The 23,167-nt window shown below is 52.3% G+C and overlaps 1 protein-coding gene across 2 annotated transcripts in view; it reads right to left on the bottom strand.

Moving 5' to 3' along the window:
• Positions 1–23,167, bottom strand: part of Ranbp3 (RAN binding protein 3) — a 36,015-nt gene that overhangs the window by 923 nt on the left and 11,925 nt on the right. The window contains exons 2-16 of one of the 2 annotated variants that reach the window (XM_028764951.1): positions 22,985–23,040; positions 17,610–17,810; positions 13,674–13,710; positions 13,523–13,594; positions 9,669–9,734; positions 9,223–9,315; positions 7,994–8,121; positions 5,659–5,772; positions 4,241–4,344; positions 3,934–4,009; positions 3,232–3,334; positions 2,902–3,011; positions 1,712–1,832; positions 615–757; positions 85–271 (exon numbers count right to left, since the gene is read on the bottom strand). In XM_028764951.1, coding sequence (XP_028620784.1) covers positions 85–271; positions 615–757; positions 1,712–1,832; positions 2,902–3,011; positions 3,232–3,334; positions 3,934–4,009; positions 4,241–4,344; positions 5,659–5,772; positions 7,994–8,121; positions 9,223–9,315; positions 9,669–9,734; positions 13,523–13,594; positions 13,674–13,710; positions 17,610–17,810; positions 22,985–23,040 — 1,611 coding nt within the window. The remainder of the gene's footprint in view (positions 1–84; positions 272–614; positions 758–1,711; positions 1,833–2,901; positions 3,012–3,231; positions 3,335–3,933; positions 4,010–4,240; positions 4,345–5,658; positions 5,773–7,993; positions 8,122–9,222; positions 9,316–9,668; positions 9,735–13,522; positions 13,595–13,673; positions 13,711–17,609; positions 17,811–22,984; positions 23,041–23,167) is intronic. The other variant, XM_028764958.1, reaches the window with a different exon arrangement.

Genomic DNA, 23,167 nt, shown 5'->3' with positions numbered 1-23,167 from the left:
CTATAGGGAGAGCAGGTCTCTGAGTCCCGGCACACAGTCACCGAGAGCAGCTGGGGCCCCTCCCACCAGTCCCATGGTGCTCACCGGCCCCGGTGACACCCGAGGGAGCCAGTACAGCATCCTCATCACTGTCTTCCTCCTCGGTGGCCCGGGTGGCTCCTGGCTCAGGTGGGGGCACCTTGGCCTCCTGTTCCTGTTCGGCCCGGCTACGCAGAGCCAGGATGCGGTGGTGCAATGCAGCATACAGTTGGCCTGTGTCTTTGGAGCTGGCCTGCGGAGGCAGGGTGTGAAGTGGCAGTGTGTGGCTAGCAGCCACACTGGGCAGTGTCCACACATTTAGACCCTGGCCTGTCACTAAGCCACAGTGGCCTGGTCAGCTGACTTCTCTGACAAGATACTACCAACAAGATACCCTTTGGAGAATTAGGTAGGACAACAAGGTCTGGGGTCTGTTACCCCTCCACACATGATGTCTAATTAGAGAGGACAGCAGGGTGTGTGCACACCTCTCAGGAACTACCCAGGGGAGGTTTGTGTCCTGGCCTGCCCACTGAAGACATCAGCAGTCTTCAGTGCTGAGCCAGTGTGCCACCCCCACCTTCCCTCAAGCTCACCGAGATCAGGAAAACCTTGACACCCTGGTCCTCGGCATCTGTGGCTGTGATGCGGATGCTCTTTTCACTGGCCTTATCCATCTGCATCTGTGCCCACAGCTTCGTGTTCAGGATGAGCCGCAGGCTGCCCTGGGTCCGCATCACTGCAGCAAGGGAGCTGCTTAGCGACACCTGCCCCAACCTGCAGCCCACGTCTGCAAGGGGCAGGGGAGACATGCCCTTGGGGAAGAGGCTAGCCTGCAACAGGGCAGGTAGGGTACACTGAGATGGAGACTGCTCCATCCCTCCTGAGGACCAAGCCTGGGCCTATCACATGCATGAGGCAAGTCCTAACCTACCCCTGGCTTGCCATCTGCTATGGGTAGGAAAACCACAACTACTCTGTCCACAGACAAGAGGCCACACAGTAACTGCTAAGCAAGTACTGTTGACATTTAACTTTTTCTTTTTTTCTTTTTCTTTTACTTTTCTTTACTGAGGTGGGGTCTCAGTAGCCTGGGCTGGCCTTAAACTCATATCAGTCCTCCTGCCTCAGCTTCCCAACTTCTGGGCTTAACTTTTAAGGGGAATGTAACCAAATGGGAAGGACGCAGCAGGCTCATAGTGGACCAGGACAGCCTGGGCTACAAGAGACCATTTTCACATGCAGTCCTCCAAACAGGAGAGACAGCTCTGAAACCCAGGCTGACAGTCTTCCTACTCCAGCTTCCTTCCAAGCTGTATTTTTTGTTTGTTTGTTTTTCAAGACAGGGTTTCTCTGAGTAGCCCTGGCTGTTCTGGAACTCACTCTGTAGACCAGGCTAACCTCGAACTCTCAAACTCAGAAATCCGCCTGCCTCTGCCTCCCAAGTGCTGGGATTAAAGGCGTGCGCCACCACCGCCTGGTGCAAGCTGTACTTTTTAAAAACCCACTAAAGACACTTGAGCAGGAAACCAGTGTGGAGGGCAGCAGGCCCAGGCCAGAGTGAGCAGGTGTGGGGCTCACCGCTACCTTTGGTCACAGCCATGTCCCTGCTCCAGCTGTGGAGCCTACACTTCTGGCTTTGGTTGTGACCCAAGCCCACCTCTGGGAGGGTCTGTCCTTCCCCAGAGCTCACCTAGCCGGGACTGTAACGTGCCATCATCGGTTGACGCCATGTCATTGAGCCTGAGAAGTCCCCGTCCACGCTCCACCCATGACTGTGAGGTCTTGTCGAACACAAACAGCTTACACTGGATCTGTAACACATGGGGTCAGTGACTAGGTTGGGGGTACCCATGCCCTCTGCACCCCACAAAGCATAGGTCCCACTTCAAGCTCAGAGTTAGCAGTGAGGCCGGTGTGTCTGACTACCCCACCTGCATACTAGGTCCACAGACTAAGGCCAGGACACCGAGGACAGTGGCCAGCTTTGTTGCTCTCGCACAGACTAAGGCCAGGACACCGAGGACAGTGGCCAGCTTTGTTGCTCTCGCACAGTCATCTATCGTATGGTTTTAGTTTCTGTGGTGCTGGGAATGGAACCCAGGGCTCCTGCACACTAGGCTCTACCTGGAGCCATTCACCCAGCCCAAGTATGTAAACAAGGGTGACTCTGGAAATACAAATCAGAAATACAAATCTCTCACAGAGAGATGCCACCAAGTTCCCAGAGCAAAGGAGTACTGCGTGCTGTAAAGAAATGCTCAGCTGTAGGGAACATACTACAGTGCTGGGAAGCTAATAGCCTTGCAGTCCCTCCCACTGCCCACCCAGCAAGCAAGCACACGTGTCACACTGCTTACAAGAATCTGAAAGCAGACAAGAGGCCAAGTCTCAGCTCACCGACACCAGGCATTCCCTTTAGAGTATTACTCAGCTAGGAACAGAAACCATGCTCACACATGCCTCAGCCAAGACTTAAGGACACTATGCTCAGTGACAATACCGGACATAAACTTCATGGACTACTATTTCCAACACTGGGAAGTTGGCTATAATGAAGACTTGTAGGTACTGGAGTGCTAGTTTATTGAGGCAGGGCCTTATTCAGGGGGTAAGTTGTGACACTGGTTCTGCAATGCACTTTTTTGTTGTTGTTTTGTTTCCTCTAGACAAAAAAGTTCCTCATTGGCCTAGAACTCTGTAGATCAGGCTGGCCTCAAATTCACAGAGATCTGCATACCTTTGTCTCCCAAGTGCTGGGGTTAAAGGTGTCCACCACACCTAGCTTCATTTTATTGTTGAAAACAGGGTCCTGCTATATAGCACAGTCTGGCCTTAATTCCCGGCAGTGCCTCTGCCTTAGTGCCCCGTGTTTGGTCTCACCTGCAGCACATTGCTCTCTGCCTCCTCCCCCGTAATGACCTCCACTTTCTCCAACAAACACGTCCATGCTGTAGCCTTGGTATAGGCAGCAGCTGACTCAGCTAGAGACTCTGCACAGCAGTGGGGAACCAAGAAAAAAGAAAGCACAAATCAGCAGGGCAGGCCTGATCCTCCCAGGGACCTGGGGAGCCCTGTTGTGGTCAGCAGAGCATGGCCACCCACAACCCATAATGGGCACCTCAGGCCAATCTCTAAGGTCTATTACAGCCACGGCTGTCCCTAGCTGGAAATCAGTAGTCTCCCCTGGGGTGCACGCAGGGCTGTTCCTACCTTTCTTGGGGGCGGCCTCCTGGGATGATGACTCAGACCCTGACTGGGCATGTGTAGTCTCCCTGCTGGTGTCTGAATTGGCTTCGTTCAGCTTTGGGGGGCTCTGAGGAAACAAGCGTGCCAGCGCGGAGCTGCTGTGGGTGCTGAGGACAGAGCGAGAGGCCCAGCAGGGATGGCCACTCAGCACTTCCTGGAGGCCTGACTCCTGTGCCCTGCAGGGCCTGTCCTCAACAGCCATTCTATTCCCAGTCAGGCCCAGCCTCTCAAGGCCACAAGAGTGCCACCTGTGTGTAGCAATCTGGGGTAGTTCTGAGAAGCTATACTGTAGCAGACCAACAGGAAGAAGCTTCAGCGTGGCTAAGGGAGCGCACACATGCCTGCTATCCTGGCTGTCTGACTGCAGAAGTGGCAGGCAGAGCTGGCTCCGTGGACAGAGACACAGGGCATCTGACTCAGTGGTGTAGCTTTGAGTGCCACAACTGGCTCAGGCCACAGAAAAGCCTATGTCAGTGGACAATAAAGACAGGAAGGGTGATGTCAGCCCCTGACAGCTCTGTGAGAAAGCCTTTAATGAGTGGAGCTAGTCTTTCTCTCATTCCTGCACCTGAGTGTCCTGTCTGACTGTACAGGAGACGGCATGTCAGCCACATGCTGTGTGGCCAAGTGGGAATAGGCACTAGATCACTGCGCGGGGCTACTCACCAAGACGCGCTCACTCATGTTCTGGCCAAACACAAACTTGGTGGAAGTGTCAGCACTGTGAGTTGAGTTGTCTGTGCTGGAGAGGAGTGGCACCATCAGTGTGGCACGAGGTGCACCACAGAGGCGCATGCAGTACAGGGGACGGACGCCACACACCACAGCATGTCTGCCTCCCTCCCAGTATACTAGCACACAGGCTGGCTCCCCCCAGACCAAATCATGGGGCTTAGTAGGAACCCCTCTGCTTCTGCAGATGGAAGGTCCTGGTGGCATGGGAGACCATACCTGCACAGCACAGTGCACTCACCTGGAACTGATGTACTGCAGGAAGTAGTTGGTCGCAGTGGGCGTCTCTGAGCTGGGATGTGTGGCACTGTCCACATCTGCCACACTGGCATTCTCATTCATTAACTGCAGAGACACAGGGAAGCAGGTTGTTCACGTGGCCCTGACTGACAAGTGCTTGCCCAGGTTAGCTGTGTAAATGGACTGCACATGGGGTGAAGCGGCCACCAGTATGGCCACACTTGACACAGCAGTTAAGACACAAAGACAAGCTGGGCATGGTGGTACATGCCTTTAATCTCAACACTGAGAGACAGAACTCACTCTCTGTGAGATCAGGCTAGCCTGGGCTGCACAGTAAGACATTGTTTCAAAGAGACAAGAGTCTAGTGTGGACCAGACACCTGACATCATAGCACTTCAGGAGGCTAAGGCAAGAGGATCTAGCGGTAGAGGCTGGATCATTCTGAGGGGCATCCTGGGCTCTGCAGGGTGCTGAGCAGCACCCTAGTCCTCTCCATGTGTGGTGCTCCATTATCTTGGTGGAATTCATAAGCAAAAAGAGGCCCTGACTCTGCCTAAGGGGGTTCCTGGCAGCCTGAAGCTGGAAAAGGAGAAGCTGGGTGTCTGGAGCGCCCCAGACCATATTCTCAAATACTGCAGGCATCTTACTCAGTTTCCAGGACCGATCTGATCTGCTGATGATTCTGTAGTGGCACCCGTAGTCCTGGCTGCTGAGGCTGGGGTAGGGGCTGTTTGAGCCAAGGCCCCAGCTCACAGCACAAGAATTTGTGTACTTGAGGCTCGCCTAGAGCATGCTTGAGCTTTGGTTCCAAGTCCAGCACCACACAAGTCACGTCTGGTAATAGACAGCTCTGACCCTAGCACTCAGCGCTCAGAAAGCTGTGAATGGAGGATCTGGAGTCCAAAGTCATCCCCAGCCACACAGTGAGTTCAAAGCCAGCCAGGACTACATGAGATCTTATCTCAAAATAAAATCCACATGAAATCAGTCACTCAATCACTATTTTGGTTTAGCTATTAGAAATAACCTGGCCGGGCAGTGGTGGCGCACGCCTTTAATCCCAGCACTTGGGAGGCAGAGGCAGGTGGATTTCTGAGTTCGAGGCCAGCCTGGTCTACAGAGTGAGTTCCAGGACAGCCAGGACTACACAGAGAGACCCTGTCTCGAAAAACCAAAGAAAAAAAAAAAAAGAAATAACCTGAAATCCCTAGGCAAGGATCAAGAGTTCTGTTCATCCTTGGCTACAGAGTAGATCTGAGGCTAGCTTGGGCCACATGAGACACTATCCCAAAAAGGGGAGGGATTCTTAGTGGGATGAGGGCCCTGGCAATGAACGTCTCTGGGAATATTTGACTGTCACAGGCACCCAAGGCCACACTTTTGTTCCATTGCCCAACATCCACCAGGCTTAATACCTTCACTCTGTCTCTCAAGTTCTGTCCAAACACGAAGGCCTGTGGGGCCACCTGCTCCTCTTCACAGTGCCCCTCCTCTGAGGTACCATGTGGGGTTTTCTGAGGTACCTTCTCCTATAAGAAAAAAAAATTACCAACATGACAACGGAGTGCTCAGGAGCCACGCTCATACTTTACTGGAAGCTATGACAGACTCTCTTGGGGTAGGCACCATTAGAGAAAGGCCTTAACCCCAGACCTGTGATGTGGGCCCAGGGATCTGAGGGTTTGGGATGATACTAGGCCTGAAGACTAGCAGCTGGTCAACACCAGCAGTCCCTTGCCTCAGTAGAACTGAGGAAAGGGATGTTTCCAGCTGGATGGCAAGGTAGAGTGGCCTTGTGGAGAGCTCAAGACCCAAGGGCATCCCTCTTAGAGGCAGCCTGGCTTTTGGTCCAGAGAAGCACCAGATGGAGATGAGGCAGACTGCAAATATCATAAAAGTCTGCCAGTACTCAGAAGGCACTTCCAAGAACCTGTTCTTGGAACCTCCCGAAGGAACAGGGCACATCACACACTTTGGTGCCAACAGACCCAGAACCAGAACCAAGGATCCATTAGGCAAGGGGATAAACACTCAGGATGTAAAGTATAAACAGCAAATGGCAAACACAGCAGCTACCAAGCAGCAGCTCAGATGAGCCCCATGACAGTCACTGGAGGAAATGGTGCAGTGGGTCACAGACGTCTCCTCCATAGGCCGTTCTCACTCCTACCTCACAGCCTCCTGTGTTTTATACATGCTCACAGTTCTGCCCCCCCCCCATATTACATTTATCTATGTGTATACATGTATATGTGTGCATGTACAGAAAACAAAGAACCACCCCCTGGACGAGTTTGAAGGATTCACCATGTGAGTCCCTGGGATCCAACCTAAGTCCTCAGATTTGGAAGGAAGCATTTTTAATTCTCTGAGCCCTCACTGGCCCTTCTAAATGCTTTCTTCTCACAAGTGTGACTCTTCTGAGTACAGGGATCGATCACCCCGTGGCTTGGATAAAGACACTTTGAGTCCAATACCCTAGCTGCACATGGAAGGTGGGGTAGAAAAGCTCCAACACGCCTGTGACAGCAACTTGCAGTGTAGGGAAGGGTGGTGGGACAGTTCTGAGTTCTCTCCTAGGCTGTTAAGTTTAAATGTTTCTAGTTGCTTGACACCCTACACATCTGGCTCCATTCTAACTCTCTCATGGACCTGTGCCTATACAGGCAGTGTGACTTGTGTGCACAGTCCTCCATATCCCTTTGGGCACTGTCCTCCACTGAGAACCAGCCCCTGGGCCTGGTATGGCTCTGCAAAGGTTTCTACCAGCATGGGAAATCTAAGACTCAGGGTTCAAAGAGTTCCAAAAGCCCCTGTCTGACATGTATGCTACCAGGTGGCTCTGTCTCCTAGTCATAATCCCACTCCATCTTCACTGAGCTCAGCATTACTGGTCAGCGTCGTGAATCAGGAATAGCTGAAAAAGTTTAAGGGTCCTGGCCAGTCTTGCTACATGATCAGAAACAGTGAGTATGGTGACTCTGTCCATTCTAGGACAGGCTAGGAGTGAGGCTTACATCTGGAATGTCCAACCTTGGGCTCAAATGGGTGTCACAAAGACAGAATTGAGAGTCAGATCAAAGCTGGACTCGTAAGAACCCAGGCTGCTAGTGAGGAGGTGTTGCAGAGGGTCCCAAGCTGAAGGATGGAAGGAGCTGCACTGTGGAGGGAAGGGTAGAAACTGCAAAAGGGTGACTCAAGTAGACCCTGGTGGTAGAGCTAGATGCCAGCATAGCTTGGCTGAAACCCTGTTCCTGATTTCCCTTCTCCGTCTCAGACACACTCTTAGGACACAGGCTGGAAGCTATTCCTGCCCCAACTTGGGGCCCTGAGGTGGGATGGGCATTTTCTATGTGAGAACAGACACATCATTATGGCTGGGACTCTACACAGCCTGGGAAGTGGGGTCCCTATTAAACCTCTCATCCAGCTACTGCTGGCACACTGCCCCAGCCTTAATCCTGAGTCTGAGAGCACCTCTTCTTTCTTAGGCAAGCTTTTCAGGGCTGACTGTCCCAGCACCAGTCATTCTGAGGGTTCATCTGTGACTCTGTGGGGGAGTGGCAGGACCTTGTCATAGACACATGATAACAAAAGTCGTTCATGGACTCTGGCTGTGGGACCCATCCTGACAGTGACTGACAGACTACCAACCAACCAGGTGTCCACTGGCTAGGCTCTCAGTCCCTGGTGTGGTGTAGGGAGGAACAGCACTGCAGCCCACCATGGCCAGCCCCACGACCAACCAACCTCAAGTGTGTGTGTCCCCTCGGCAGACTCAGAGGGACTCCTCTGGGTGAGGTTTTCTGGTGATGCAGACGTGGCTGGCCCTGTGCAGTCTGCTGGCATACTGACCCCATTGGTGCCACTGCTGGGTACTACAAAAAAGGAGAGAGAGTGAACAGGTGTCTCCCAACCCTTCAGCAGCGAGCCAAGCTGCTAGACTCTGAAGTTCATTCATCCTGGGCTGTGTGCATCAATGAGATCTTTTAATCTCAACACTTGGGAGGCAGAGGCAGGTGGATCACTACGAGTCTGAGGAAAGACAGATCTAGATAGCAAATTCTAGGTCAACCAGGGCTACATTCAAAAAGAAAAATAAAGGGGGGGGGGGAAGCCATATATTCTTAGATTAAAAACAAGCATAAAAGCCCAAAACTCAGACATAAGAAGTTGCTGCCTTTCCTCTAGAAGACACTGTTGGCATACAGCTTGGGGTGCTCAGGGCCTGGGACTCACTCTCAATACTACACACATACACACCCAAAGACATGAACAAGAACTGCCTTCCAGTGTGCTCAGAAGCAGGACTTCCAGAAAATGAGCAGCAAAAGAAAACCTATTGTAGACTGCTCCATGCAATTAAAGGAGAGGCCGGCCTGGGATGGCTGGGGGGAGGGTGTCAGCATCCAGCCTCCAGTACCTCACACAGTCACAAACCCAGAAGGCACCTGAAACAGTGGTGTGTGCCCACTATCCCATGAGAAGGAAGACAAAGTGAGTTCAAGAGGAGCCTAGGCTGGCTGCAAAGGGAGACCCCAGGTCACAAAACTCCAACTAAAGCAGGACAAAATGACAATTGCCCTAACATGCCAGGCCCATCTTACTGGCCCCCAAATCAAGTTGAAATTAAACAGGAATCTTTGGGGGTCTATCTTTGAGTATACTATGGCTCTATCAGGTAGACTCTGAGCAATTGACTCAAGTAAATTTTGGGTGATTAATCAGCATCAGACTTAACCAGGTCCCAGGTGGCTGGGCTACTTCTGAGTTGTGAGTAACAAGACCAAAACCCAGCAGCAAGGCTGGGAACCCTTGCAGGGGAGCCTTGCAGGGGAGCTTGAGAGGTTGATAAGAGACCCGGGGGACACAGAAAACCTTGGTAGTACCCTATTCCTCTATAGAGGTTCCCCTCAGGATGCAGCTAACCCAAAGGGCTCTCTTGCCTCTGTACTTCAGACTATGACTCAGTCCCTTACCCGTCTGTGACAGCACCTTGCACTGTGGGGCCTGCAGTACAGCTGGACGGAGCACACCACGCTGCTGTTCCCTGGGTTTCTGGCTGGGCAGACCTGGAACACAGTGGATTCTAGGAACCTCGACCCTGCTGCTTCAGGGCACATAAACTCCAGTGGTTGTGCAAGGGAGGCCATACTCAACTTTATAGTGACAAACACCTGCCACTGAGACCTGTGTCAAGGTCCAGGTCTTCCTTTGCACTGTGCGTCCCAGAGCTTGCACGATGCAAAGGAAAATGGCCAGGGCTGGTACAAAGTCACATGAGCTCCCAGGAAGGAAATACCCTGCTCCCAAAGGTCTGAGCAACTTCCCAGGGCTGCCTCCATGTCAGTCCCAGTTCCAGTAGACAGACTGGGCCTACAGCAAGGGTCCTGGAGCCAGGCAGAGGCTTGGAAATATCACCCACCTGCACTGGGTGCCTGACCGTGGATAAGCGTTGGGGGCTTCAGCCGGAAGCTGCTGCTCTTCTCCTCTGCAAGCACAAGACACAGCTGACCTCAGCCTATGGAGGCGAGGCAGGAGCACAGCAAAACAGATGGGCAGTGGGCCTGGGACCCCAGAGAATGGTCCAGGCTACAACAGGAAAGTAGGAGGTCCATGTTTAGAGTATGGTTCTGTGGCAAGGCCAGCACAGGGGACCTGGAGGATGAAGATGCTGAGACAGGACGATGTAACTGCTAGGACCTGGGTCATTCCCCCCAGGAATGGGAGTGATGGCACTACCGGGCAGGCCTACAACAGAGGGCATGTACGCTAATGACTAATGACCACAGGACCCGGGGAGGACCTGCCTCCAAGCCATGCCTGTTACTCAGTACCAGCTCTGCTGGCCACTCACAAGAGCTGGGAGGTAGAGCTGGATCTGCCGGTACAGTTGGGAACCTAGTGTGAGTCTGCATCCTGGTGATGGACAGCTAGTCTAATGTGACCCAGAACAGGAGGAAGGTGTGAGAAAATGCAAAGGTCACAGACAGTCTCGGAGGTTCAGCCATCAAGCAGTCAGATGTAAACGCCATTCCCATATGAACAACCCTCCTGATGGAGGCAGAGAAGAATAAAACCCATCGGCAAAGGTCAACAGCAGAAAACCCTCGCGCACAGAGCCGAGGAGCTGGCTCGGCAGGTAAAGGGCCCACTGTGCAAGCGTAAGAGCCCGAGTCCAGTCCCCAGTGCACAGCACAACAGAGGCGCGTGTGCTCACAGTCCTAGAGCTGCAGATTTACAGGCAAAGACAGGAATGTCCTGGAGCTCTTTGGCCAGCAGGCCCAGCCAAACCAGCCACCAGACCCTGCCTCAGAAAGGAAGACAGAGTAATGAATACTGGCACTGACCTCTGGGCACCACGTGCACAGGCACCCCCATAAAATGTGCATGCACACACTGCGTGTACACACACATACAAAAGGCAAAGTCTTAAGTGAAGAGAAGCTCCCATGGTGCAGGGTCCATGGACAGGAAATATCCACAAGTGGGAGACAGGAGGTAGATCCATGGTGCCCACAGCTGAGGGTGGAGGAGGCTGGAGAGGGACTGGTGCTAGCTCATGGGGACACGGTTATCTGTAGCTGACAGTTTGATACTGGACACACGAAAGCCACTCCAGCATCTTGTCACATGGGCTCTGACAGGAAACTGATCACACTGGAAAGCCCAGGGGACACCCAGTGAGAGCAGCACTCAAACCCCGGGAATAAAGAGCTAAGTCCACTAGGTACACAAGGCATGTGAGAAACCAGCCACTGGAGTCAGCCATGGAGTGAGAGAGAGGTGCCTTCAGTGGGGTGGTGTTGGACCACACTTTTCAAACCTGAGATCAAGTTCATAAACTGTGTAACTAGACGCTCCCAAGGCTGGCTTTAGGTACCTGTGTCTTGGTCCTAGGTCTTTCAGGGTCCTGTTCTCCACAGAAGTAACCCCAACACAACCTTTAAGACTTGAGGGTGCACGCCTTTGATCCCAGCACTTGGGAGGCAGAGGCAGGTAGATCTCTGTGAATTTGGGGCCACACAGCCAGGGATACACAGAGAAACCCTGTCTCCAAAAATCAAAGACTTGAGGACAACATAGCTGGCCACAGGGACTGTAGCCATTCACCTGCACCAATATGGGACCCAGAGCCTGGCCATTGTGTTGGCATGCAAAAATCCAGCAGGGCACTACAGTGACCAGATAGGACAGACAGACAGAAGGCAAGCCTCCCTGTTAACACTAAATAGACAGCCAAGGTTAAGAGTTCTGTCCCCAGCCTCATCCATAGAGACACACACCCTGGGCTCTTCTCAGATTTTGTAAAGCCTCTCTTTGCTAACAGTGCATGTGACATTACCCAGGACCTAGGGAGCCCAGGCTTCACCCTCCTACAGCTGGCTGCTGAGTATATGTCACCAAAGGGGCAGAAAGGGAACGACTGGGTGAGGGGGGAGATTGCTCCCTGCTTAATTGGGAATACACTAGAGACTGAGCCAAGCTGACTGAGGCTGACAAAGCTCCCAGAGCAGTAGCTGGCATGGCTGGGCACTGGGCAAGGACACAGCTGGCCAGGATGGCATGACCTGAGGATGACGAGTAGAGCCAGGTTCCTTCCTCAAGCTCGCTGTGTAGCTGAAGGTGACTTTGAACCCCTGATCTTCCTGCCTCCACCTCCCAAGCACTGAGAGGACAGATGTGTGTCTCCTCACCTGACTGAAACCAGGCTTCTTAATGTCGGGAAGAAGAGCTAGGGCACTAAAGAACCCTACCAGTGCTGGCTCTATAGAACAGGGACATACCCTATGGGCCAGCAAAGGCCAAGGAGAGTCCCCTGAGCACCAAGATCCTACTTTTAGAGGCTGTACTCCGAAAGAGAAGAAACATTCCAGGACTAAGATGGAACAGTGAGCAATTTCCCTGTGGGGACAAAACAAAAAAATGACCAGGGACACTCTTCAGATTGTCTATATCCCAGCATCAAACAGAGATTTGTGACAGCCCAGAAACCATCAGGTCAGGAGATCTGAACTCACATCTACCCTGCACAAAGACCTGAGAACAGAATGCAGGGAGGGAAGGCTCTGGGAGCCACTGGTGGGATAAGAGTAGTGGGGCAAACACGAAGAGACTCCTACACAGAGCAGAGTATATCCATGATGGGAAAACACACATTGAAGGATGGGTAGATGGTAACAACAGAGACAGGACAGAAACTGTGTCCTAAGAAACCAAGTCACCCTAAAGATAGCTCTAGGCCTGCAGACTGTCCTCAGAGAAATTCAGTTCTGCAGAATCCAAGTCATCACAGTAGGCTGGGGAGAGGGCTGAGTAGGGAGAGCACCTGCTCTGCAAGTTTAAGGCCCTGAGGTCACACCTCAAGCATTCACATAAAACCAATAGATGCAGCAGATGGATCCTGAGCTTGCTTGGGCAGACAGGCTAGACCCAACTGTGAGCTTCTGCTCTAGGTAGAGACCCTGACTCGAGAAAGCAAAGCAGAGAGAAGCAGAAGGGGCCAAGGGGGTGGGGAGGACCATCAAGGACAGTATCTGAGGCCTTGCTCTGGTTCCCACACACATGAACATGCTTCACACACACACGAAATAAAGGCAGGCAGGCCAACAAGGCTTGGGATGCCCCTTGTGCCACCTCTACACACCCACAAGCTGGCATGGGGCCTTTAAATTAAGGTGGGGCACAGCTGTGAAAGGGACTGCAATGCCTAGACACGGAGTGACGACAAGGAGGGAGACCTCCCTGACAGAGAAGAAGTGACACCTGCTGCCCAGGATGGACCACTAAGACCAGAACCAGAGCCAGCAGAGGCCAGGATACTGTATGGTCTTGCTCTTCAGGGCAATCACGCCTAACCTGAGGGGTACCTATGTGTGAAAGGGGCTGCTGGACTTTGCCTGCCTCTAACTGAGCATCCTCAGAATCTCTCAGCCTAGATCCAGCCTCACTCCTGCACTGATTGAAGCCTGGAGGCTGGCATCCATGTGTATGGTGCTCCCCCACTCTAACCACATTGCCCGAGCTGGGCACACAGATGAACGCCCCCTGGCTGGGCATAAGTGTGTACACAGTGCCTAGTGGGTGACAATACTGTCCTGTCCAGTTCACACCAACACCATGTCCTTGCAAAGATAGTCAGTAATGTACCCACAGGGCTTGACAGGGAACCTCCCAACTCCATCTGAGGGCAAATGTGTTAGCTTTCCTTAGCCTAGGTGGGGGCCCAGGTATCACCATTGGGGCCGGCTCTACCTGGCTCAGGAGGGTGTTGCTCACCTGAGTGTGTCAGAGAGGATGTCCGCTCGCGCTTGACAGGAGGGCAGTAGTTTCCATCCTCATGGTCAGAATCTAGACACAGGGAGGGTGGAGTCATACAGTGTTCAAGTTTGCTTCCAGAATTTGGCTCATGTTCTAAAGACTTCCTTACCTTCTCCGGCTTCGGGACTGGAGCTGCCAGCAGATCTCTGCAATGAGAGCACAGAGTGGTGAGAGGCCCCAAGTGCTGCAAACATGTGCTCCCAATGCCCCTGTGCCTGCCAGGGGATAAGGATGGTCCTACACAGTCAGGTCCAATGACCCATGGGCCACCTTCCCCACAGACAGCACAACCCTTTTTGGTCTGCCTAAGGCATCAGCACGCCCCCCAGCAAGGCCTATACCAGTGTGGATGTCTGGGAACCAGGGCATCCTGGCTCCCATGCTCACCCTGGAAGAATCTATAGCATATATGCATGTCTGCTTCTAGGCTGTCAGTTCCAGCACAAGCAAGCTCTGCTGTCTGGGCCAAAGTGCTCAGAGGTGTGCCAGGCTGCCAGGCCTCTTCTCCAACTAGAGAAAGGCTCCATGGCCCTCCAGCTCCAGCCTGGCGTTCGGGGTGTGAGCTGTCGGATGAGATCAGGGGCTCAGCTCCTGCCCAACACAGTCCCGACTCGTGTCCACACTTAGTACTGTGCTATCCTTCAGACCCTGAAGCCAGAAGCAAAGGCCAACGGTGGACCGTGCTCCTGGTGGACCTTGGCCATTTAGGAAGGCACAAGAGCCCATTTCTATGTAGTTCTAAAGTGCTTCGAGCTCAAGCTGAGCCAAATGAGGGAGACTGCCTTCAAGAAGCTGCCAAGAACCCACGCAATCAATAAACCCAGAGGACATCAGCAAAGACCCTCCCGCTGTGGACCCTGGCCCGTTTTCCCATAAATGGCCAGAAAGCCAGAGCTTTTGGCTCACAGGTCGCATCTCCTCACTTTTGCTTATAATCCTGTAACAATGTAAACACTGGCTCAGCTCAGGAACTGTGCAAACAGGCAGTGGGCTGGAGCCTGCAGCAGTGAGCCCAGAGAGGGTAGACATTTACTCAACGACACACAGTGAATCTCTAACAGACTTGCACTCTGACCTAGGTGCTTTCCTCAGTACAAGCTCACAGTGTGGGTCTGTGTCAAGCGAAGTAAGCACACGCTCTGCTTCCTGGGACTGTTCTCTCACTCACAGAACAGGACCAGTGATGGTCCCCAGACAGGTCCAGACAGGAGTCCCCAGACTCCCACCCATAGATCTTGTCACTGGGACAAACCCAGGCTCTGCCTTCCACATGATGTTAGATCTCTTGGGGGTTGCAGAGGACATCAGGGAAAGGGTCCTCAGCCCAGGGCTCAGCGACTCTGCAGCACTTGGGGTAACATCTGATCTGAAGCTGCCCCACGAGGCTCAGCCGCTCCTCGGTCTGGCCTTGGGACCACCAGGCCTCTAAGAAGCTGCCCAAAGGACCATGGAAGGGCCACCAGCCTGAGGAGACACACACAAGGCTCTTCTGGAGGAAACAACCATCTGTAGTGAGTCTTCAGGATGGACTGAGTGGAAGGAGGCTGCTGCTTCTAAGGTGACCACTGGCTCTGGCAACACTGAAGGCGAAGGAGAAGGTCTGCTGTGTAAGAGAACTCCTACCACCCTGGCTCCGTGGCTCCGCCACCACAGCTGCAGACATCCCCACGTGTCACAGCCACCTTGCTGCTGCTCAGCTTCATCAAGGGAGCAGGTTCTTAGGATCCATGTGGGACTTCACCGGGAGTGCACGTGGGGGCGAAAGTTTCCCAGGAAAAGAAATAGTCCCACTGCTTCAAGGACAAAGGCTCCAAGATGATACACCGAGAGACACAGGTTGCCTCTACCTCACTAACCAAGGAACCAAGGAGAAAGGCCAGGCCAGCATTCCAATGGATCCTTGGATAGACGGAGGAGGCTCAGAGAGTGATCCTCACCCACAGCTTAGGACTGGCTCAGTTCTGCCAGCAAGAAGCACAGGAACCACAGAGGTAAGAGGTGGAAGCAAGAAGATCAGGAGTTCAAAGCCAGCCTGAGCTACATAAAACCCTGTCTCAAAAAAAAATCCCAAAACAAAGTATGAAGCTAGCTGATTTTGGCAGAAGTGCTAGGATGAAAGCACACCCATAGCTACTTCTGAGTGTTACGGGATGGCCAGCTGACACAGCAAAGAGGCCGCCCTGAGGGCTGGAGAGAAGGTACAGTGCTCGAGAGCACTCGTTGCTCTTCTACAGGATGGAGCACATACACGATGCAACTCGCAACCACCTGTACCCTCAGTTCCAGCAGCATCTGGCCTGCTGGCCACAGAACTCACATGCATATCTCCCACACATGTATGTGCAACTAAAACTTATATATACATTTTATTAATTACATATAACTTAAATAAATAAATATATAGAAAGAGATGCCACCCTCAAGAACACAAAAAGTTGTCCTCAAGGCTGGCATCGCCCCAAGAGCTGTGGCAATGCAGGGGCTCAGGTGCACGTGGGGTGCTGCACAGCATGGTCTATGCACAACCTCCAGGACAGCAGGCTGCTCGCAGGCTCGTGGTGGGCAACCGCACATCACAGAGGTTCAGCCTACACACCCTGGAAGTGTGGCATGGAGTACAGAGAGACTGGGGAGATGGAGCAGCTCTCTGGTCAGCCAAGTGGCTCCCTGAACTTAGGGCAAACTTAGGGCAAAGCAAGATAAAAGCCCACTATGCAGCACAGGACTAGTGAGCTCAGCCTGGTATCCCCAGGATCAGATTCCACCCAACTGGATTTACAGCCCAATTCACACAAGTTACAGTACATCTGTGCAATGCACCAGCCTCAAGACTACTTTTGGGAGACAGCCCAGCTTCCCCACTGAGAGCCCTATGCTGGCCTGGTGGCTCAGTGCTCTCACCAAGTTACCACTTGGTGCTGCTCCAGCTACTATGAAGCAGGGGTTGGAGATGACCTCCGGCTCCTCTTACCTGATGGCCTCTTTCCCTGGCTGATCTGGGGGCTGGCTATATTGCTCAGGCTTAGAGCCGACAAGAATCAAGGCACCAGGCTTTGTGGGCCCAGTTTGCCACACAGGAGGGTAGCTACTGTTGTGAGAACTCTAAGATGGGCTTGCCCTGTGGCTCAGCCTGGAAGCCAACACCTGTAGAGCCTTGCATTCAACCAGGCTATTCTCTCAGTCAGAGCCTCTGCACAAAGGCAAGAGGTTTCTGGATGCAGTTCACAAGGATTATCTGTCCAGAGCAGAAACAGATCACCCTGATTCATGTGGTTTTTGTTGTCACCCTACTCTTCTACAATACAGAGGAGGAATCTCCCACAGCCCCTGGGATACCATAAGAATCTTACTTCTTTCCCCTCACAGCCTGAATCAACAAATGACAGGGCAGAACCCCAGCCTCACCCTGGGCAAAGCTTCTCCTAGCATGACCCAGTGTTGGGAACTGGGGCTGGTGTGAAGGAAGGGACCACGCAGGCCTACAGAGAGGATGCAGGCAGAGCTTGGCTGTGCTATCAACACAGCTCTTTATGTAGGTGTTAGGAATTTGAACTCAGGTCCTCCTGGTTTCACAGCAAATGTTCTTAATCCACTGAGCACCCACCTCCATAGCCCTCACTTATCTAGCAGTGAAGCAAAGACATTTCCTGCCACTGGGCCTTCCACCTGTGCTAGAGATGGACCGGTTCTTCCCTTCCTCCTGCTTCACTTCAGCCCAAGAGTCTCCAGAGCTCCTGGGTTCCTAAGACTCTGAACTCTGCTACTCAGATTCAGGAGAGAAGCGGGAGGAAGCCGGCGAGGCCAGGAAGGACCTGGAAGGCAATGCTGCCAGTTCCTCGTGGGGCCCTCCTGTCTCCCAGGAAGCAGACCCCATCACTCACTGTGCAGAGACAAGAAGGGGCTTGGTCACTCTGTCTGTCAGTGGCACAACTAAAGTGGGCCAAGTAAGTGCTTGCTGGCCCCTCCCAGATGCCTTGGTGGTCTTGGGACTGAGACAGAAACTTAGGCCAGGGAATGGAGTGCAGGGTGGGCTGTGGGCACTTACCCCTGCCAGTTCTCGCACACAAGGAGGCTGGGCTGCAGGAGCAGGGGGCGGAGGAGAGCTGGTGGAAGCGCTAGCAGGGGCAGAAGGGTCTAAGGCATGCTCCCCAGTGGATTCGGGGTACCCTGCATCAGGGCGGGGCGCCTCGGCCTCCCCCCGAGGCTCCTCTCCCGACTCCGGCAAGTCTCTGTGCTCTGTGGAGGACTGGGGGGCAAAAAAGACAGTTTTCCTTCAGTGTACACAAAGGCCACACTGTGGGGAAGGATGAGGGATACGTGTCAGGGGTTGTATGTGGTGTGGCCCCCGGGGACAAGACAGGCCTCTAGAAGGGGAGGGGCCCTGTCCCTACCTCTGCCTTTCTGCATAGGGCAAATAGAGTCTGAGCTTCCTTTTTAGAACAATGGCACGCTACTGCTCTCAGCTACCACAGCCAGACACTAAAGTGCTGTCAGTGGACACGTCAGTGACAGGAGGACCAAGATACCCACAGATTTTTGGCCTCTGGTTTTCCCAGGATCACCCTATTTGGATCCTGGGTGTGGGCTATCTGGAAAAGGGCAAAGGATGCAAACGTTAACATCCAGCAGCCTTTGCAGTAGACCTGGGAGCTCTAAGGGCGTCTAGGCCAAGCACCTGTGGCCCTCTTACTCAGAGGTAATGTCCTGCCACAGTGGTCCAGGGCCCCAAACCCCATGGCACTGTCCACCAGTTGTTCTCAGCCCGTAACTAAAATGGCTGTGGCTGTCTGCCAGAGGAAGGAAATATCTCAAGGGTGTGAGTTGCCCTCAGGTCTGTACTGTGATTTGAGTCTTGATGCCCAGGTCACCTTGAGTCCTGTGATCCAGGGGCCCTCTTGTCTCAGCCTCCCGGGTGGCTGGGACGCAGGACTGTGTCACCAGACGTGGCATGGGTGCTACTTTGAAACATGACCCCCATCAAAAGAAAATACAACAAATGCAGAGCCCTGTGGAAAGAAACGGCTCCATCAAAGCTCCTTCAAGGCCGGCTGTAGTGGAACAAGCCTGCGATCCCAGCACTCGGCAGGCAGAGGCAGGAGGACCTCGAGATCCAGGCAAGCCTGGGCAATGTAGTGAGACCCTGGCCCAGAGGGGCGGAGAGAGCTGACAAAGCTTCTATGCAGGTCACTTCTCGCCTAGATCTCAGCATCATCAAAGGACACCATCAATTCCCTAGGTCACAGTGGCCACCACCAGCACCTACCACTACCCTTAGAGTGAAATTAACCCCTTGTTGGGAGCAGAAGCCAGGATTAGCTGACTGGAGTCACGTGGAGGGTATACGGTGAGCTCTCAGGGACCAGGAGCAAAGACAAGGAGGGAAGAGTGCTCTGCCTCTGTCTTCCATTACTGAACTCAATGCCAGCCTGCTACCCAATTCTGGCCCTGTTGTCCCTTGGGGCAATCACACTAAAAAGCTCAATGGTCCAGGTGCTATCTGAACAATGGGCACAAGTGCGGGGGACAGCCTGTCACCTGTCCAGGGAGGACCAGATGTCCAAAGCCAGTGACGGGACTGAGCAGCAGAGACTTGTGAGAACTGCTGCTGAGGAGAGACAGACAGCAGCATCCTGCCACTGACAAAACACAGCATGAGGAAGGAGAAGCAGCCACCTCAGACACACAGACCAACGGCCTCATACCCACACCACACAGAGAACACCCCTAGAGCATGGGCACAGAGAAGGAGAAGAGGACCCTGTGTGCCAATCTGGCTACCAGTCTTCAGGTGTCTAAGGTCTGGAGTCTGTGGGGGGTGCAGACCTGTCATCCCAGAACTTAGAAGTGTGAACCTCAGCCTGAGCTACAGATCAAGACTATCTCAAAATAAAATAAAACAAAATGATCTGGCCTGTGGCTCCATTGTAGAGCACTTGCCTCACATGTAGAAGGTCCTGGGTTCCACCCCTAGTTCCCACGCCAGCTTCCCACTCAGGAGGTAAAGGCAAGAGGATAGGAGGTCAAGGCTAGCCTGGGTTACACAGTGAGCTTAAGGACAGCCTGAGCTATAAAAGACTCTGCCTTAAAAATAATGACTCAAAGAGAACTGACTGTTCTAGAAGGCCCTGGGTTTAATTCTTAGCACGTACATGGCAGCTCACAACTGTCTCAAATTCCAGTTTCAAAAGACTCAACACCCTGTTCTGACCTGCTTGAATACCAGTCAAGCACGGGGTGCAAATATATGTGCACGCAAAACACCCATATGCCTAAAATAAATTATTAAAAACAATGACCACCCAGCTAACTCAGTACACATGAGACTGTTTTTGCTGTTGTTTTTTTAAGACAAGGTTTCTCTGTGTAGCCCTGGCTATCCTGGAAATCACTGTAGACCAGGCTGGACTCAAAACTCACAAAGATCCATCTGCCTCTGCCTCCCAAGTGCTGAGATTAAAGGTGTGCACCGCCACCTGGTTATGAGACTCTCTAACTCCAAACATGAGATTTCTAACTCAAAAGTTAATAAATAAGGGGCTGGGGCGTTTAAGAGCACTGACTGCTCTTCTAAAAGTCCTAAATTTAATTCCCAACAACCACACAGTGGCTCACAACCGTTTGTAAATGGAATCCAATGCCCTCTTCTGGTGTGTCTGAAGACCACTATATTATACTCATATATACATAAAAGAAAAGAATATTTTTAAAAATAAATAAACTAGGCGTGGTTGTGCGCATCTTTAATCCCAGCACTTGGGAGACAGAGTCAGAAGTAGACAGATCTCAGGAGCACACAGAGTTCAGGACAGTGGGCTCTACACAGCAAGTTATAGGTCAGCCAGGACTACATAGCAAGGCCCTGTCTCTAAACAAAAATAATCACTAGGAACTAATAAGTAAACAAATAACCAAACGCTTAGACTGGGGGCCTGCTAGTGCTAGGACACTAGGTCCCAGCACTAAAACCAACGACAGGAGCAAACACCAATAAAATAAACAGGAGTGGGTAGACTCCCTAGTCAGGCAACAGCAGGAGGTGGCAACCTGTCCCCCTGGGCTACACAGACAACTAGCCACTCAACATTGCACCGCTGCTGATGCACCAGTCATGGGAAGGGAAAGCTCCTGGCTAGCAACCGAGCCACTTGCTCTTTTCCAATCCTGCACTCCTCTCTAGTACAGCTTGCTTTACATAGACCAAGTAGCCTAGGCTGGCCCAAATCTTGCAGTCCTTCTGTACACACACTGAAGTTTCACTATGTAACCCTGACTAGCCTCAAACTCACAGAGCTCCGCCAGCCTCTGCCTCCTGATGCTGGGATTAAAGGGTATGTACTACCATGCCCAGCCTTAGTATTGTCTTTCTGAGGATTTTAGAATTTTCAAAATAAAACTGAAAATATAACAACAAAACCAACAGAGGAAGAGGGAGACAGACTCCTGAAAGAAGCCTGGCTACTCCTGTCTTGGGACAGAGTGACGGTGGTCTCACACTTTTTGTCGGTGATACTGCTTGCTTGCTTGACAGACAGGGTTTTGACCCAGGAGCCAAGAACACTGACTCTCCTTGCAGAGGTCTAGGGTCTGTCTCCCAGTGAGGCAGGAGAGCCTCGTGGCAACGGAAGTGCTGCCATAAAGATTTGGCAATAAGTTTGCTTCAGGAGAGGAACTAAGCTAAGAGGTGGTTTCCCCAAACTCCAGAGAAAGGTAGTAGCTGCCCAGGACTGTTAGAGATAAGCAGACACCATGCTAGGTTGTGAGCATTTGTTCACAACTGACAGTAATCCCCAGGAACACACCTTTGATGGGCATCCACAGGCAAAGCCCCTGGGTCTCTTCTGGAGAAGAGCAAAATTCCATAAGGTAGGCAAGATGACCCGGGTAACAACCTGGTGTAGTGAAGAAATAATTCTGGCAAATCTGTTCATGTGCCCAGACTTGCAGTCTCCTGTCTCTGTTTAAATTGTCCGAAGTGTAACCTTTGAAACCCCAAGTGAAAGAGACGGCATCCTATATGGAAAGCATGAGCGAGGCTGTAACTTAGGACATCTCTGTCCAACCCACACTCTTCTTTGGGCAGTAGCTGGAGCCAGACTAGCTCTATTAAACAGCCATCCCTTCGTTAACTCCACTGTGCACAGGGATTCCTCACAGGAAGGCATGTTGTATGTAACAGCAGCATCCACATCAGCCAGCTCACAACCACCTCTAACTCCATCCAGTCCTGGAAACCAACACCCGCTTCTGGCCTCCATACACACCTGCACACATGGGCTACACAGACACACTTGCATAAAGTAAGTAAAGAACCAGGTCTTCACTGTGTAGCCCAGGCTGGACTGCACCTATCATTTCTGCCTGGTGGTTACACTGAAGAAACAGCACTTTGGTAAGACCATGACTTTGGTAAGAACAGGTGGCACTCTTGGAAGCATCAAAGTCATCGAGAAAGGCCAGTCATGTGGACATCTTGAAGAAGCTGAACCCAAACCAGTGATCTCATGTGACCCCCAAGGTCTATGACACTTGGTGGGTGTGCTCACACCTAGCCAGGCCCCTAGCATCCCCCTCAAAGCTGTACCCTGCTGGCAGGCTTGTTGCAGTTCCCACTGGAAGCTTCCTTTGCAAGGTTAAGTACGCACATGCATATCCATGTATGCACACACATGTGTGCATACATACACACACACACACACACACCCCACAGACAACAGTAGTGACAACCATCTGGCCAGCAGCAGCCCCTAGCTGATTACCCAGATGCCAAATACTGCCAGCTTCCTAACAGGATACAAATGCACAGGATTCACACAGGTTGGGAGCCCTGGCACCAGCAGCCACTGTCTTCTGATGTGTCCAGGAGGGGACAATTGATGGCCTTAAGAAAGACAGTCAAGAAGACAGTACCATTCTGGGCTGTTTCTTCTCCACACCTAGCAAGGGCCAAACATGGCATCCCCTAGACACATAGCACATGACCTCTGGGGCAATATGCCCTCCAAGAGGGAAAAGTCAGCTCCATAGGCAGGGAGGAGGGGCAAGAACAGTAACCAGGAGATTATTCCAGATGCAGTGACATATACTGGCTGGGACACAGTCCCTGGGGTGCTTGGAATAACATGGGGGCTGTGTGCTAAGTATATGCTCCATGTACCCTAAAATGTGTACAATACTTGCTAGTCTAGAATTCACCAACCTCTCTCCTTCCCAAAGTCCCTCCCCTTCTCAGTCCTTCTGCCCTGGCTTTCCCAGGATAGGGAGACAATTCTAAAACACAGTACTGGGACCTGAGACCATGTCAGGAGCTGATATTCTGGTTCAAAGTAAAGTTCAGAGGCCCCATCAGCCTGGCCTTCAATGGCTTATTAGGTGGCAGAGAAAGTTGAAGGTATGTATGCAGAATGCGCAGTGGCCCCTTACCTTCTGCCCTTTGTCCTTCTGAAACACAAAGACGGACGGTGCGACAGCAGGCTTTTCTGAAAAAAGAAACATCAATGTTTGCTGAACACTGCATGTGAATGGGCAACATGGCTTCTTTGTTTCTGGTCAGCTAGACACCCTAGTGTAGTACGCCAATGAGTGCCCACAGGAGCCGACAACACT

This window comes from Grammomys surdaster, unplaced genomic scaffold, assembly GCF_004785775.1.
Source record: "Grammomys surdaster isolate TR1022 unplaced genomic scaffold, NIH_TR_1.0 62, whole genome shotgun sequence".
NCBI classification, from domain to species: Eukaryota; Metazoa; Chordata; class Mammalia; order Rodentia; family Muridae; genus Grammomys; species Grammomys surdaster.
The sequence above is the reverse complement of the archived record's forward strand: the minus strand, read 5'-3'. Positions and strand labels throughout refer to the sequence as shown.